The 18,889-nt window shown below is 41.7% G+C and overlaps 1 protein-coding gene across 1 annotated transcript; it reads right to left on the bottom strand.

Moving 5' to 3' along the window:
• Positions 1–17,033: 17,033 nt before the first annotated feature.
• TCIM (transcriptional and immune response regulator) lies at positions 17,034–18,513 on the bottom strand. The gene has a single exon (XM_007664677.4). It carries the CDS (start codon positions 18,228–18,230, stop codon positions 17,910–17,912), a length of 321 nt encoding a protein of 106 aa, XP_007662867.1. The 5' UTR covers positions 18,231–18,513; the 3' UTR covers positions 17,034–17,909.
• Positions 18,514–18,889: the final 376 nt, after the last annotated feature.

Raw genomic sequence — 18,889 nt, 5'->3', positions numbered from 1 at the left:
GCAGAAAGAGAAGGGAAAAATCTCACTTAGGCTTGTTTTTGTACCAAATCGCTAGGTGAAGAGAGCCCAGCAGCCTCAGGCAGTTATGGTCTTGTAAACATGGCTGCCTGGCTTCCCCAAAGAAGTTGTCAGTGCACACAGAGAGGTTGGCAAGGGAGGAAGCATTGCCCAGTCTAGAAACCATTTGTCCCTGCAGCTGACTGTGCTGAGGAAAAACACCAATTGCACAGCATGAGCGCACACACACACACACAAATACACACACACACACAAACACACCCACTCCTCTACCTTCCAATCCTCTTTCCCCCCTTCTTTCACCCATCCTTATGGCAGAAAGTTTAGCTTTCACATACATCCAAAAAGCATATGTCCATACCTCCAACTACACCTCCACACATATATACATACATATGTCCCTGAACTCACACACACATACTGTTACTTTCCTCCCTAAGTTCATTTTATAGATGTATATCACCATCCCTATCCCCAAACACTCATGAAACCACAATGACCAGCTACAGAAAGATATAAATTTCTCAAGGGATACCCTGAAATAAAAACATAGGAACAAATACTTTAAGTAGGAACCTAAAAATATAAAGGAACACAAGTACAGACACACATACAGAATCAAGGACACACAGAGTGACAGAGGAGTAAAAGTCCAGAGACAAGCTGTGGTAGATACAAAACAGTACAGGAAAAACAAAGATAGGAAAAGAAAACAAACCTGGGGAAAGAAGGAGAGGCACATTGCCTATCTAAGCCAGACAAAGACCTGGCATTTCTCCTATTTTGCTGATAATACATAAGAAAGCAGTTTCAGCTCTAGATTGAGTGAATACATATCTGGTGAATACATATCTGATTCTATCTAGTCACCATGGACATTGATGAAGTAGGTGTACCTAGTCCTGAAAGTTAATATTAATAGTGATTGTCACCAGCCATTGTTCTGTTAGTTATGACATTCAATAAGTGCTAACTAGGAGCCAAGCTTTCCTCAAAATCTTAATAATAGTAATAATAATGATAGATTGGATACAGTCCCTGCCCTACTCAGGGACTCACAGTAGAAGAGCTAGGAAGAGCAGGTAATTTATCCCCATTTTATGGACGAGGAAACAGGACTAGAGAGGTACCACACCTGGTCAGGGCAAAGCTGAGATGAGAACACTACCTATAACCCATGTTTCATTGCATGATTTGTATATAACATGATGGAAGAGTTAGGGAATGTTCTTCCCACAATGAGTCCAGTTTAATGAAGCATGAATCACAAGTGGTTGCAAATGAATTTGGTGTAGGAAGAAATGGGTGTGAGCATACAATTGGCTGCTGTTGAGGTGTGGTGCTATTGCGTTTTCCAGTCTCTGCCTCAGCCGTATTGTACTGGATAGTGTTTCTAGTGTGTTTGCAATTTTACAAGATTTAACCCAGTAAATTAGCAATGAGGAATTTTGTTGAAAATATCACGGGGCACTGGCAAACCATCTACCTCTGAAACCAGTCATTCCCTCTGAATAAGGAGGAGGAGTGTGGTCTAGTGGAAATAGCACAGGTCTGGGAGTCAGAGGACCTCGTTTCTAATCCCAACTCTACCACTTGTTTGCTGTGTGAATTTAAGCAAGTCACTTCACTTCTGTGGGCCTCATTTACCTCTTAGAAAAGCAGCACAGCCCAGTGGAAAGAGTACAGGCCCGGGAGTCAGAGAACCTGGGTTCTAATGCCGGCCCCACTACTTGTCTGCTGTGTGATTTTGAGCAAGTTACTTCACTTCTATGTGCTTAAAAAAATAGAAGTCATCTGAAAAATGAGGATTAAAATTCTACTCCCTCCTACTTAGACTGTGAGCCCCATGCGGGACAGGGACTGTGTCTGAACTGATAACACTGTATCTATATTTCTACTTAGAACAGAGCTTGGAAAATTGTAAGTGCTTAAAATAATAATAGTAATAATAATGATAATAATGATGATCATTATAATTGGTTATTCTAATACAAGTTTCCCATAATATAAGGTTCTTCAAAAACACAACCCTCTTGTAAAAGAACTGGACATTTTTGGCTTATCTTGCACGTGGATTTGTACCTTTAATTTGCCCCACCCTCAGCCCCACAGCACTTATATGCATGTCTGTAATTTATTTATTTGTATTAATTGTCTGTCTCCCCCGTCTAAACTACAAACTCTTTTTTTGAAAAAAAGGTATTTGTTAAGTACTTACTTTGTGCTAGGATCCCTTACTTTGTGCTAGGCTCTGTAGCAAGCACTGGGGTAGATATGAGCTAATCAGTTTTGGACACAGTCCATGTCCCACATGGGGATCACAGTCTTAATTCCCATGTTACAAATGAAGTAACTGAGGCTCAGAAAAGTTAATTGACTTGCCCCAAGTCATACATCAGGTAAGTGATGGAACCAGGATTAGAACCCAGTCCTCTGACTTCCAGGCCCGTGCTCTTTCTACTAGACCGCATTGCTTCCTGGAGGGCATGAAACATGTCTATCGACTCTCTTATACTCTCCCAAGCACTTAGTATAGTGTTCTGTACCCAGTAAGCACTCACTAAGTATGATTGATTGCCTGATTTTCTCTAACACACTTAGAGCTAATTTTAAGCTCTGCTATGATTTAATTTTCTTAGACGATATGAGGGTCCTCAGATGACTTAGTGGGGGCCACAAATCACATCTTAGATCTGGAAATGTCATCAAGATCAATCAATCATATTTATTGAACAGAGCATCTGGGAGAGCACAATACAACAGAGTGGGTATACATAATCCTTCCCCTCTAGGGACTTACAATCTAGTGAGGAAGACTTTAAAATGAATTACAGGTAGGGGAAGAGACAGAATATAAGGATACATAAACCAAGTCTCTTTTATAATGTCACCAGTATCTCAGGGTCTTGCACATATTAATAAGATACCACACTTTTCAGTACAGGGAATATGTGAAGGGCAGAAAAGTCCTTCTGCAAAATCCTGATTTCAGCTCACAGGCAAAATATTCACTTTGAAGATTCTGAGTTATAAACATTCTTTCATTGCAGAAAGACTTTTTTTATTCATCTTGGCCCTTTGGGCCCTAATTTAGTCTATTTCCCGTCCCCTACGTTTCAGTTTCAGATGTTTGAGAGGACGGCATTTCCAGGATGGAGCCTTCTGAGACCATCAGCCCTCAAAGCAGAATAGACCAATCTGAATCCCAGGCGTAAAATAATGTTCCTGTTTTCCGAGAGATATAAAATTCTTAGAACCGTTTCAATATTTGTTCTGGGTACTTGAAAAGGAAAGGAAATAGGAAAGGTCACGATTACGTTAGTTATAATATGACTAAGGTCAATTCTCTGCACATGAAAATTGCAAAATAATTATCGATGTAACCACATGTTTTCAAAGACGTCACTCCTGAGAGTGAGACCCCATCCATGCACGCGAGTGGCTGAAAGGATTATAGTGTGGCCAATGCTCCCTTCTACATTGTCTGCCCTAACTGACTGACCAAGCCAGCCATGGCCCAATTAATATTGATCAGTCAATAAATCAATCAATGGCATTGCTTGAGCTCTTACTGTATGCAGAGCACTGTACTAAGCTTTTGGGAGAGCACAATACAACTGAGTTAGTAGACAAGTTCCCTGCCTAGATTGAGCTAAATGATATGACTATATAGCTTATTTTTGCCCTGCTTTTTTCATTGTTCAGCTATCCTCAAACATGGCTGATCCAGTTACCTGTTGCCATTATAACATTTGTGGATGGTCTAGATTATTATCACCCTTGACAGAAACGGAGTTATTCCTTATTTTATCTGACTTCTCTCCTCAAGTGCTTACAGCCATCAGTGGCTGCCATTAATTAGAACCCATTGGGCATTGAATACAGTTTGGTATTTGTTTTCTTTGCTCCTGATTGTCCACTGGAGTCAGAAGGACCTGTGTTCTAATCCCAGCTCCCCATTTGTCTGATGTGTGACCTTGGGCAAGTCATTTCACTTCCTCTAGTTCTCAATTCCCTCATCTCTAAAATGGGGATTAGGATTGTGAGCCAGATGTGGACTTGGACGGTGTCTGACCTGATTAGCTTGTATCTACCCCAGAATTTAGTACAGTGCTTAACAAATACCATAAAAAGTAGGCATTTTCACATTCTATAGTGAATTTATGTAGTTTAATCCAGCATGCTGTTTATGAAGTTTGTTCTTTCAACTACTCTTCATCAAAATGAGTAACACATTCTAAAGTGTAACTCTTTAGTGAATCTTTAATTTGATTCATACAGAAGTGACTGATTACTGCTCTCTTTTTAGGGAAATAAAATAGTGCATGGGAGGAGAAGGAAAACAAATTGATTTTACTTCCCTCGCAATAAACAAACAGAAAAATGAATGCCAGGCATTTTTAGAGGTAATGTTATATTCCTTGCCTTGCATATCAAGAGTCTCAGATGAATTGAAACAGGATTGGAGGTTGCTTTTGATAGCCCCGTGAGAAACTCATAAGGATATTGCATCATGGTTTATTCACTTTTAAATTATGTGCTATGCAAACATCTTCAACCATCACTTAAACTCTGGTATAATGTGCCTTTAGTTTCCCTGACAGGAAATACAGGCCACAGATGCACAAGTATATCCCGTCAAGTGTTTCAAACCCAGCTCCACATCACACAATTCAGAGGGGAGAAATCTTTTCACATTTTGATTCCACTGACCAGAATCTTTCAGATACTCACTACATCTTGGGGAAATGATTCAGTGGGGATAAGGGTTGGAAATGTGAATTAGGATTCACCCCTGAAAGAAACCAAATCTTGAGACTGGCCACTTCTCTGAGAAGTTCCCCTTGATTTTGTTACCATGTCTTTTCCATTAAAACACAGAATTTCTCTTGTTCAGTCATATCCAGCTTCCCCCCAGTGCCTTCAAAACCATATCTCTGTTCTTGGTCCCTTTACCTTCTGGGTTTTAAGAGCACACTGTTCTTTTCTGTTGCTTGTCTATGGCCAGCTCATTTCTTCATATGGTCTTTAGGAGAATTTCAACCATCTTACCACCGCCCTGCCACTCTACATATGGTGTGTTGACAATGTAGAGTCATTTTGCATTATCCTCCCTTATTCAAACCCTTCTCCTTGGAAAGTGCTGCTGAGAAAAGCATATAAAATTAGATGCTGAAAATGCATGTTCTTTGGGTCACTGGACACCAGCATATGGAGCCAGCCTGACTCAGTGAAAAGAATTAATGGAAGCTCATGGCTCCTGCAGGCAGGAAATACTTTGACAGGCCTTTTCCTCTTTTTGTTACTAAGAAGATTCTGACAATAGGCTCTGCCTTGGGCAGCAACCCTTCTCCCCGGTGTGATGACCGCAGCACGTTTTCCTTGTCAGACTTGGAGTCTGCACCCGAGAGTGCTCAGGAAGGGAGAAGTACCATTCTGAGCTTCTGCCCTGCTGCCTCCAAGGCAGTGCAGTCAGCCACACCTACATTGTAAGAATGAATCCTCTGACATCCTCTCACAAAGATCACTGACCTCTGATGTGCTTTTGACCTTCTGCAGGCACCCATCCCCATCAGGAAAGATTTGCTAGCAGAGACATAGATGGTCACATATTTTGCTCAGTCTTTAAGCACATTGATTTTAGATTCAGGGCAGGTCCACTGGGGAAAGCAACATTAAGTGGAGAAGAATTTGTTTCCTTGAAATAGCACTTCCCACAATTTGACTTTTATCAACTCTCTATGGGACTGTAATTTGTGGAAAAAAAACCAAACTTTTCCAATGATAAATGATGCCTCTTCTATGGAAATGCATTTCTGGAAAGTGAAAAAAGTAACCTAAACATGGTATAAGAAGGTACCAAACTTTAGTTCTTGTGGGCAGGGCATGTGACTGTTATACTGTACTCTCCCAAGTGCTTGGTACAGTGCTCTGCATACAGAAAAGGTTAATTAATATGAGTAATAGATTGACTTAGGTGTTCTGCATCTAGGAGCTATCTGATTGAATTTAAACTTTCTGTAGGGTGCAGATGGGGGTGTGTGTCCCCCAGTTAACCCTCTGCCTTATTCTAGGGTCAGGAAGCAGGACTCACACATATTCCCCCCCACATCCCCACCACTCCCCTTTGCCAACTCCACCCAGGAAGCCCTGTTTTCTGCAATAGGGGAGGGGTTATCCTTAGTCCTCTTCCAGTTCAGAGGACAGACCTACAAAATGCTATTTCCGACCCTGGTGTGTGGTGTACATTGGGGACGTAACCAAGAAGCAGCAAGGCCTAGTGGAAAGAGCATGGGCCTGGGAATCAGAAGATCTGGGATCTAATCCTGTTTCTGCCAGTTCTGTGCTGTATGACCTTGAGCAAATCACTTAAATTCTCGTTGGCTCAGTTTCAACTGTAAAATGGGGATGAAATCCTACTCCCTCCTATTTCAACTGTGAGCCATATGAGGAGTCCCTGTGCAACCTGATGATCTTGTATGTACCCCAGTGCCTAGTACAGTCCTTGGCACAAAGTAAGAGTTTAACAAGTACCATTAAAAAATTGCTATTTTACCAATGGTTAATCTTCTGGCCCTTGCTTCAGGGACAGAAAATAGGGAATAGGTCTCTCATATCACCCTTGTCCAGACTTTTATGGACAGGAAAGGCATTCATCTGGTTTGATCACAGACTGTCCTGTTTGCAGCTAGTCTGTCACCTATCCATTACAGATGTGTCACTGAACACCTTATTAGTAGTCATGGTAGTAGTAGTAATAATAATAATACTGATAATGGCATTTATTAAATGCTTACTATGTACTAAACACTAGGGTAAATACAAGATTGTCAGATTGGATGCAGTCTTTGTTCCTCATAGACAAAGAGAAACAATGTGGTCTTGTGGATAGAGCATGGGCCTGGGAGTCAGAAGGAACTGGGTTCTAATCCCAGTTTTGCCACTTTTCTTCTGTGTGATCTTGGTCAGGTTGGACTGGATCCAACTTCATTAGCTTGTATCTACCTCAGAGCTCAGTACAGTATCCTCTCAATGATAAGCTACAAATAATATTAAAAAACAAAAAAACACATGGGACTCACAATCTATTTTATGCCCAAAGGAAACTGAAGCTCAGAGAGGTTAAGTTATTGCCTATGGTCACTCAAGATGCTAGTGGCAGAGCTCACATTAGAACCCGGTTCCTTCTGACTCCTGGGCCTGTGCTCTATCCACTCAGCCAGAAGGTACTTTTTAAAAACTATTTGCTAACCACTTAATGTGGACCAGGAACCATTCTAAATGCTGGGGTAGATACAAGCTACTCAGAATGGACATAGATGTCCCACATGGGGCTCATAGTCTTAATCCCCATTTTACAGATAAGGTAACTGAGGCACAGAGAAGTAAAGTGACTTGCCCAAGGCCACATAGTAGGCGTGGCAGAACTGGAATTAGAACCCCGGTCCTCTGACTTCCAGACCTGTGCTCATTCCACTAGTCAAAGATTATTCTCACTAGGCCACCCTGCTTCTTAAAATTTTTATTTTAAGTTCCCAGCCTTCCTCTGGCTCAGCTCCTGCCACCAAGTCTGGCAGTTCAGAATTAGCACCCATGTTTACAGGGATGTGGGAAGGGGGAGTGGCATTGACCCTGGGGCAATGGAGGAGTCAGGAGTCCACTTAGCGATAAGCTCAGCATGGCCTAGTGGACAGAGCACGGGTCTGGGAGTCAGAAGGTCCTGAGTTCTAGTCTCAGCTCTGCCACTTGTCTGCTGTGTGACCATGGGCAAGTCACTTCACATCTCTGATCCTCAGTTCCCTCATCTGTAAAAGGTGATTACAGGTAGGACATGGGGGACAGGGACTGTATCCAACTTGATTTGTTTGTATCTATCCCAGCACTTAGAACAATTCCTGGGACATAGTAAGCACTTAGTAAATACCATGAATATTATTAATACTATTATTATTATCACACATTTCCCCAAAGAACTTTTTTCTGTTAGTCCTTATGGTATATTTCTTAGAAAACAAAGATAAAGTGATTCCCATCTGTTTCTAGCAGCTCACATTAAAATTGAAGATCCCTGTTTAACCCAATTCATTCAATCAGTGGAATTTATTGGCATTTACTGTGTTCAGAGCAATGTACTAAGTGCTTGGGAGAACTCAAAACAATGTCCCTACCCATAAGGACTTTACAAATTAGAGGTGGAGATAGGCATCAAAGTAAATTAGAGATGGATGTAATAATAACAATAATTATAATATTTGTGAAGTGCTTACTACGTGCCATGCACTGTTCTAAAGCACTGCGGTAGATACAAGGTAATCAGGTTGTCCCGTGCAGGACTCATAGTCTTAATTCCCATTTTACAGATGAGGTAAGTGAAGACCACAGAAGAACTTACCCAAGGTCACACAGGAGACAAGTGGCAGAGCTGGGATTAGAGCCCACATCCTTTGACTCCCAAGCTCATGCTCTTGCCATTAAGTCAAGCTGCTTCTTTCATCCTGTACTGTGACCTCCTTGTCAGCAAAGATCTATTCATTCATTCATTCTTTAGATCGTATTTATTGAGCACTTATTGTGTACAAAGCACTGTACTAAGCACTTGAGAGAGTACAATACAACAGACACATTCCCTGCCCACAACAACCAACTGTGTTGAATTGTACTCTCCCAAGTGCTTAGTACAGTGGTCTGCCCACAGTGAGTACTAAATATCGCTGACTGGTTGATTGTTGAGGGTCTGAGAGAGGGGTGATATCAATGTGCTTAAGGTAAGCGTCTCATTGAAGAGTTACAAACATAAGGAAAATAAGTAACAAAACCGTAACTCAAGGAAAGCAGACTGCGGAATAGCTCAGAATTTAATTTATGCAGATAACCACTGAAAATAAGTAAGCAAATTTTTTTAACATAATCTTTATTCTTCAGAGTTTCTAACTGAGTTAATGATATAAATTTAATGTTAGAGATACTCTAAGCAAAACTATTTTGCCATTGATTTTATGCAAATGCTAATATAAGCAAAATATCTTTGTGATATTAAGAAGTGCCAGCAGCAAATAAATCTATAGACACTTCTGTGAGTGTGACAGTTCTGAGGCCTATGTATAACATTTTCCTCTGATGGAAGAAAGTGACCCTCACCAGGCCTAATTTTTCCTAGACATTGGTTGGATTTGGGCTGGATGCTAATGTCATGGATGATATGGTAGAGAACTTAGCCACAGAGGGACATGTCCCCAACTCAACTCCATTCATGCATATGGGGGCTACAACTGCCAAGTGCAAATAACATGGTGAGGTGGATAGAGCACAGGCCTGGGAGGAGGCACAGGCCTAAACCTCGTTCCTCCAACTGTTTGCTGTGGACCTTGGGCAAGTTGCTTCACTTCTCTGTGCCTCAGTTACCTCAACTGTAAAATGGGGGTTGAGACTGTGAGCCCCACATGGGACAGGGTCTGTTTCCAACCCGATTTGCTTGCATCTACCCCATTGATTAGTACAGAGTCTGACACAGAGTAAGTTCTTAACAAATACTACTATTATTATTTATACCAGTGTAGGAAAGGCACATCTAAATGGGATAAACTCCTAAGTGCTCAGAACACCCCCATGTGAAAGTTAAATTGTGTCTGCCATCCCATCTGAGATCTTCTGGGCAGTGTGAATGTCAATGTGAAGCATTAAATATGCATGTATGTAGTGCTCTCACTTAAGGAAACTAGAGTTAGGAAAACAGGTTGACTAGGAATTCTTACCAACTGAGTTTCGTGTAGTTATTTGTGATTAAGCATATGTTACTGTGGAAGAAGGTTGAGCCCAGTTCTCAAGACTGTGAGCCCCACATGGGACAGAGAAGGTGTTCAACCCAATTTATATGTATCCACCCCAGTGCTTAGTATAGTGCCTGGCACATAGTAAGTACTTAACAAATACCATAATTATTCCTATTCATTTCAACCAGCTGGGGCTGCAGTGATGCACCTTCTAGAGCAATGGACAGGAAAGCAACCTCCCTCCTTGCTTTCCCTTTTTCCACTATTGGAGCAAGAGAACCAAACAGATCTCCCTGTGCATAAGAACGCTTTGTAATATCCTTGCTCTTAGCATGGGGTAAATGGGGACCAGTGGAGAAGAAAGAGAAAAAGCATAGTAATAATTATAATAGTGAAGGTAATAGTTCCTCATGGGAAGGAAATTCGTATGTTACATTGTACTCTCCCAAATGCTTAGTACAGTGCTTTGCAGATATTAAGCTCTTAGTAAATATGATTTACTGACTAATAATTATAATAGTAATTACAATAATAATAGTATTTGTTAAGGGCTTACTGTGTGCTAAACCCTGAGGTAGATACAAGAGAATCAGGTCAGACACAGTCCCTGCCCAACATGGGGCTCCCAGAAGGTCCTGGGTTCTAATCCTGGTTCCTACACTTGTATGCTGAATGACCTTGGGCAAGTCATTTAACTTTTCTGTGCCTGGGGATTAAGACTGTGAGCCTCATGTGGGATATGGACTGCATCCAAAATGATTAGCTTGTACCTACCCCAGTGCTGGCTCAGTGGAAAGAGCACGGGCTTTGGAGTCAGAGGTCATGAGTTCAAATCCCAGCTCTGCCACTTGTCAGCTATGTGACTGTGGGCAAGTCACTTAACTTCTCGGTGCCTCAGTGACCTCATCTGTAAAATGGGGATTAAGACTGTGAGCCCCACGTGGGACATCTTGATTCCCCTGTGTCTACCCCAGCACTTAGAACAGTGCTCGGCACATAGTAAGCGCTTAACAAATACTGACATCATCATCATCATCATCATTACAGTGCCTGGCACATATGAAGTCCTTAACAAGTACCATTAAAAAAACCAAAGAAAAAAATAAAAGTATTGAATCCCCATTTTAGAAATGAGGAAATTGAGGTCCAGAGAAGTTAATCTACCTTAGGTCACACAGAAGGCAAGTGGAGGAGCCAGGATTAGAACCTTATTCTTCTGATTACTGGGCTCCTACTCTTTCCACAAGGCCACAATCTCTCCACCCATCCCCTCTAAACCCTACCCCTATAACTACCCTACAGAAACTTGAGGCAGTTTTCTTGCCCTGTGCATCTAACTGAATCAGCTTCAATGATTGTAGCTTAAAGGCATAACATAGTTCACTTGAACCAGGTTGTTCAGCACATCTCCCCATTCCTCAGAAAACTTCAGTGGCTGCCTATTCACCTCCGCCTCAAACATAAACTCCTCACCATTGGCTTTAAAGCACTCATTCATTCATTCAATTGTATTTATTGAGCACTTACTATGTGCAGAGCACTGTACTAAGTGCTTGAAATGTACAATTCGGCAACAGAAAGAGACAATCCATGCCCAATGACGGGGTCACAGTCTAAAGGGGGGAGACAGACAACAAAGCAAAACAAAACAAAAACAAGACCACATCATCAAGATAAATAAAATCAAGGGGATGTGCACCTCATTAACAAAACAAATAGGGTAATAAATAATATATACAAATGAGCACAGTGCTGAGGGAATGGGGGAGGAGCAAAAGGTGGGAGGGGAGGGGAGAAGGAGCAGAGGGAAAGGGGTGGCTCAGTCTGGGAAGGCCTCTTGGAGGAGGTGAGCTCTCAGTAGGGCTTTGAAGAGGGGAAGAGAGTTAGCTTGGCAGACGTGAAGAGGGAGGGCATTCCAGGACAGTGGTAGGACTTGGGCCAGGAGTCGACGGTGGGACAGGTGTGAATGGGGGACAGTGAAGAGGTGAGCGGCAGAGGAGTGGAGTGTACAGGGTGGGCAGTAGAAAGAGAGAAAGGAGGTGAGGTAGGAGGGGGCAAGGTGATGGAGAGCTTTGAAGTCAAGAGTGAGGAGTTTCTGTTTCGTGAGAAAGTTGATAAGCAACCAGTGGAAGTTTTTGAAGAGGGGAGTGACATGCCGAGAGCGTTTCTGTAGGAAGATGATCCGGGCAGCAGAATGAAGAATAAATTGGAGTGGGGTGAGATAGGAGGAAGGGAGATCCAAGAGGAGGCTGACACAATAATCCAGTCAGGATATTATAAGAGCACATTGTTCCCTCAACTTCACCTCACTACTCTCTTACTACAACCCAGCCTGCACACTTCGCTTCTCTAATACTAACCTTTTCACTGTGCCTTGATCTCCATCTATCTTGCCACCAACCCCTTGCCCACCTCCTGCCTCTGGACTGGAACACCCTCCCTCCTTAAGTGCAGCAAACAATTACTCTCCCCAGATTCAAAGCCTTATTGAAGGCACATCTCCTCCAAGAGGCTGTCTCTGACTAAGCGACCCCTTTTCTCTTCTCCCACTGCCTTCTGGTTTGCCTTGACTTACTCCCTTTGTTCTTCCCCAACTCCATGATCCCCACAGCACTTATGTACATATCTGTAATTTATTTCTTAAATTAATGTCTGCCTCCCACCATCTAGACTGTAAGCTCTTTGTGGGCAGGGAATGTGTCTGTTTATTGTTGTATTGTACTCTACCAAGCACTTAGTACAGTGCTCTGTACACAGTAAGCACTCAGTATATACGATTGAATGAATCAATATATGAATGAACTAATTTACAGTAAGCAAGTTATAAGCAAAGTATTTTAAGTCAGAGATGCCAAAACCCCTCACTTTTATACCAGTCTCAGAATCCCACTCAAATGTAAAAATTCGCTCACCTCACATGCAAAGATCTTTGGTGCTTTAGCTCATCCTCTTGAATTATAACGGCCATAAGGCATTTACAAAATTCTATGATAAATATGCTTTAAGCTCATTTTGTTTTTTTCTTTTTTAATGGTATTGTTAAGCACTTACTATGTGTCAAGGACTGTTCTAAGTGCTGGGGTAGGTACAAGTTAATTAGGTTGCCTACAGTCCCTGTTCCACTTGAGGCTCACAGTCTAAGTGGGAGGAGAACGGGTATTGAATCTTCATTTTTTGCAGATGAGGAAACTAAGGCATAAACAAGTTGAGTGACTTGTGGGCAGGGAACATGTCTACCAACTCTTTTGAGAAGCAGCATGGTGTAGTGGATAGAGGACAGGCCTGGGAGTCAGAAGGTCCTGGGTTTTAATCCTGGCTCTGCCACCTGCCTGCTGTGTGACCTTGCCAAGTCACATGACTTCTCTGTGCCTCAGTTACCTCATCTGTAAATTGGGGATTGCGACTGTGAACCCCATGGGGGAGGGATTGTGTCCAACCTGGTATGCCTGTATCCACCTTAATGCTTACTACGGTGCCTGGTTCAGTTTCACTGACTCTGTCCTCTCCCACTTCTCTTATTTCTCTTGTTCATTCTCAGTCTCCTTCTCAGGCTCCTCCTCTGACTCCTACCCCTTAACTGTGGATGTCCCTCAAGGCTCAGTTCTGGGTACCCTTTTATTCTCCATCTATACCAACTACCACCTCTATGAGGATGATACCCAAATCTACATCTCCAATCCTGATCTCTCACCCTCTCTTAGCCTCACATCTCTTCCTGCCTTCAAGATATCTCTATCTGAATGTCTTCCAGTCACCTCAAACTTAACATGCCCCAAACTCTGTCCTCCCCCTGACTTTCCCATCACTGTAGATGGCACCACCATCCTTCCTGTCTTACAAGCCCATAACCTTGGTTTTATCCTTGAATCCTTTCTCTCATTCAACCCGCATATTCATTCCATCACTAAATCCTATCAATTCCACCTTCACAACATCACTAAAATCCACTCTTTCCTCTATATCCAAACTGCTACCATGTTAATACAATCACTCATCCTATGCTGCACGGATTACTGCATCAGCCTCTTTGCTGATCCTCCAGCCTCCTTTCTCTCCCCACTCCAGTCATACTTCTCTCTGCTGCCCGGATCATTTTCTACAAAATCATTCTGGACATGTCACCCCGCTCCTCCAAAAACTCCAGTGTTTGCACGTCCAATTCCGCAACAAACAAAAGCTCCTCACCATTGGCTTTGAAGCACTCCATCACCTTCCCCCTCCTACCTCACCTCACTTCTCTCCTTCAACAACCCAACCTGCACACTTCACTCTTCTAGCGCTAACCTTATCACTGTGCCTCGATCTCGTCTGTCTCACCATCAACCCCTCGCCCACATCCTGCCTCTGGCCTGAAATGCCCTCCATCCTCAAATCTGACAATTACTCTCCCTTCTTTCAAAACCTTATTGAAGTCACATCTCCAAAAGGCCTTCCCAAACTAAACCCCACTTTTCCCCATCTTCCACTCCTTTCTGCACCGCCCTGATGTGCTCCCTTAACTCTTCCACCCTCCCAGCCCCCAGCACTTATGTATATATCTGTAATTTTATTTATTTGTTTTGATGTCTGTCACCCTCCCTCTAGACTGTAAGCTGGTTGTGGGCAGGGAATGTGACTGTTTATTGTTGTATTGTACTTTCATAAGTGCTTAGTACTTTACACAGTACTGCACTCTGCACACAGTAAGTGCTCAATAAATACAATTGGATGAATGAATGGCATATAGTAAGTACCTAACAAATACCCCAATTATTATTTTACTCTCCCAAATACATTGCTCTGCACACAGTAAGTACTCACTAAATACCACTGATTGATCGGTTTACACCTGCCACACATTCAAGTGCTTCTAGCTTAAATTTTAACTTGTGAGATAGCATTACACCCACATTTGGGACTGTCAGGCTTGTTTCAATTGAGGAGTGCCAGTGTACTATGATAACACATGCTCCTTGAACAAAAAAAAGGATTCTTGATTTTGTACTGAAATACCACCCTAATTTGCAAAACGTAAGCTATTTATAAGGATAGAGGGAATTCTGAGTCTCAATGCTATATAGCTGCTTTTTTTTTTATAAAAGGGGAGTATTTAAGGAGCGTCAGGCACTATATTAAATGCTGGGGTAAATTCAAAATAATTGAGTTGGACACAGTCCTCATTCCACATAATGGCTCATAGTCTTAATCTCCATTTTACAGATGAGGGAACTGAGGGACAGAGAAGTTAAGTGACTTGCCTAAGGTTCTGCAGCAGACAAATGGCGGAGTTGCAATTAGAACCCAGGTCCTCCAACTCTCAGGCCCCTGCTGTTTTCACTAGGCCACGCTGCTTCTCCATTTCTTTGGTAGTAATGAGAAACATAAATTGCTAAGACCTTAGTTTCACGATTGTTTGAATTCTATAGTAAGTTTTACCACTCAAGACACCAGCCAGAGCCACAGCTAGCTACCATCAAGACCGCGGCACCTCTAGACTGTAAGCTCATCAGCGTGGCTCAGTGGAAAGGGCACAGGCTTGGGAGTCAGAGGTCAAGGGTTCGAATCCCGGCTCTGCCACTTGTCAGCTGGGTGACTGTGGGCAAGTCACCTAACTTCTCTGTGCCTCAGTTACCTCATCTGTAAAATGGGGATTAAGACTGTGAGCCTCATGTGGGACAACCTGATTACCCTGCATACCCCAGCGCTTAGAACAGTGCTCTGCATATAGTAAGCGCTTAACAAATACCAACATTACATTATTATTATTATTAGACTGTAAATTCTTAATGGACAGGGAATGCTTTGCACACAGTAAGTGCTCAAAAAATACAATTGAATGAATAAATCAATTCATAAAGAAGGAGTTGACCATGTCTTAAGCGGTCCTCTTGCAAAATAAGAACCAGTTGATCATCTCATCTTTTTATAGGCTACTGGAAATGTATCCCCATTTAAATGGGATTTTTTAATCACCCCTCCCTCCTGAAATACCAGAATTCTTTGCATGTATGTGTGTGTAATATATCTTAATGCCTGCAATATATCTACTAGTAGAATTTATTTTTCCTTCACACTGTTGTAAAGAATAATTGCTTTTTAATTTGTTTACTTTGTTGTGGATTTAATACCAAAAATTAATAGTAATGCATTATGGTGAGGCCACTGCAAGAAGAACAGGGCCAGTTTAATCGATACTTATAGGGAGTTTAATTCAGTTCCACCCCTGAAAAATGTTCAGCAGCCAGTGAAACCCTCAGAGAATCATTTGGGCCAGTTATTGAAATAATCACTAGACTTTTTTGAAGTCAACAATGTACTGGGCCCTCTGGAAGACCAATGCCAATAGTAACCTCTGGGCCTCTCCCCCTCCAACCACCTTACAAGTATTCTTAGACATTTAAAAAGAGGTTGAAAGTGCATGGAAGTGCTTGTCAGGGGAAGCATCAGGATCCCCAGACTTCATCATACAAAGGGTGGGAGGAAATGGGAGCTCCAAAGAGAATTTTGGAAGTGGAGATACTAGGGGGAGTAGGACATAAGGAGGCTACAAGTCAAATTTAGAAAAACCAAGGTGTAGAAGGCTGAATCACATGGCCTCAAATTCCCTTCCAGGCTGAGATTCAGGGGCCCCTTTTTTCAGACAGGAACAGATCATCCGACAAAGACTCTTTGTATCCCAAACCACTGTGTGAAAGAAAATCATTACACATTGCGGAAGTTGTTTTCGAATTTGTTTTCCCCCACAAGGACTTTCTTTGGTAGAATCAAGCAAAGGGACAGGAACTTTACTTTGAGGAACACAAAAAAGCTACTGAGAGACAAACGGATGCCCAATAGCACTATATTTTTGGTTCAAAAATCAATTTTCTCTATACTTGGCTGACATATGTTGACATGGAGAAAAAATGGAAAATTCCCCACACCCCAGTGATATATGTTGGGGAAATAATTCATTCATTTAATGTTTATTTAGCGCTTACTGTATGCAGAACACTGTACTAAGCAGTAGGGAGTGCACAATCTTAGGATTTCAGTGCTGAAATGCCTGATGATTTGAGGGTAAATCAGATCAGGGTTGCTCCCTGCCTACAAAATATGAGCCTTTGCCTTACTTGAACTGAGTCTGCTGGCTACCAAAAAATCTTTCAGAAAGTTTCTTTCTAAAATTCAATATAATTAAGGGCAAAAGCCAAGTGCCTAGGCAAGAATACTAGGTTCAATACCCTTTTCCTTTTTTAAAATTAATTATTGCAAACCAAAAGCACCTACATTTAAAATAATTTATTATGGTTGCAGAGCAGATCATTTGCCATGTACAATAAATAATAGAAACTATTGCATCTTCCACAAAATCCTAAGAATAATATTATTGTTCTATCTAATGCAGTTATCTATAAGATCTTTAAGCATGACATATTAACATAAGTAAGAATGAAAAAGAATCCATTTAACTTTCACAGTACTTTAGTTCAGTGAAAGAACTCCATTACATTCTGCGCAACCAGTTTGAAATGTACAAAATACACTTTACAAATGAGAATAGACACACAATTGCAGAGAGCTGCTAGAAGGAATGCAACCTCTGGAATTTCTTCTTACACCTTCATGGTGCAATTTTAAGGCATTGTAATAAATGCAAATAAGTGATCAATTACTGATCTATAACCCTTCATACCGACAGACAACTTTGAGGCTTAGAAACATTTTCAACATTCAAGGAAGAATTTGGGGAAGAAGTTAGACAATGAACCTTCTTTCCCTTTCGACTTGGTAAAAAAGTTCAGTCCGCTTGGCTTAGGGAAACAGTCTCCTGGATGTGTTTCTTTACAAGCCATCTGCATCTGTTACCTTCATATTGCTCTCTTTCTCTTAACTACATATGGGATCCTCTTGTCCTCTTGATACTGGAAACAGTTCATTCATAGTTGGAGAGTTTTCGATCGGTGCTGTCATCCTTTTATTCTGTGACTTCTCAGGTGTATAAAATTGGTTTGGATCACGCTGACCAGCTTTTCAGGTTCACTTGCCCTAGCAAAAGCTCAAAAGGCAGCTGGCAGTCTAGTGCATTTGTTAAGATTTCACAAACTTAGTTTCATTCCGAAAATATTTTTTTTTCCATCCATTTTCTCTTTTGTTGAAAGTTCAGTGAACTTTGATTGAATATTTCCGGAGTTTCAGAAACTGAAAAAGCTTGTCTTTTGTCCTCTTCTTGAGAGCCATCAGTGCCCTTGTCTTTTCTTCCAAATCTTGGTCGATGGCAAAAATGATTTTAGCTCTCTCCTCTGCTTTCTTGTCTCCAGAGTTCTTGAAAAGCTTCTGTAGTGATTCTTGGTCGATGTTTTCGAAGATGTTGCCCACAGCTTTTTTGCGGGAGGCTGTGTCAAAGTGGTAGCCATGGACAGATGGGCTCACTCTTAGAGATGTAGACATGGTGAAGGCTTGGTGGATTTTCTTTGCTTTCATCTATCTTGGGTGCTCAGGGATTGTGCTTCGGTGCCTAGTCAAAAGAGTCTGTAGAAAACTCATTCCAGAGCTGCTATTTAAAGCCAGAACAAAAGCTCAAAGCTCAAATTACAGTGGTGACATCAGAGTGATCTCAAGAAGGGATAATCAGACAGCTTTAACAGTTCAACTGCCAACATCCTGCCGGGTCTTGTGCAAAAGGGGTCTAAAAGTCATCTTTGGTAACCGTGAAAGCACTGCAATAAAGGAAAGGAGTTTCCAAAGCCCTGGGTTCATATGAGGAATCTAAGCCAGAAGAGGATATTAGATCCCCAAATGGGGCTACTGTAATCCTTAAGGAGAAAACTTTAGAAAATCTTGGTGGACTACTAACCCAGTTATAAGGTGACTACTAACACAGTTAAAAGATTAATTCCTGGGGGTGATCACTGAGTCTCGCCAAATCTGTTAGCTGTCCACAGCAGTCCACTTGTACACTCTCTCAGTAGCCCTTTGCAAATTGCTGTGACATAGTGAACAAAGTAAGGATATGGATTTCTCATATTTTCTTCTGATCCATTGTGTATTCAGGGTTGGGTTCTCTTGCTTGAGCCCAAAGGGCTGAAATGCTATTCTTCACCCTTTAATGTAATTTTTAGATAATAGCATTGCACTTCCCC

Source organism: Ornithorhynchus anatinus, chromosome 5, assembly GCF_004115215.2.
Source record: "Ornithorhynchus anatinus isolate Pmale09 chromosome 5, mOrnAna1.pri.v4, whole genome shotgun sequence".
In the NCBI taxonomy this organism is placed as follows: Eukaryota; Metazoa; Chordata; class Mammalia; order Monotremata; family Ornithorhynchidae; genus Ornithorhynchus; species Ornithorhynchus anatinus.
Note: the sequence above shows the minus strand (reverse complement) of the source record. Positions and strands in the feature narration are given on the sequence as shown.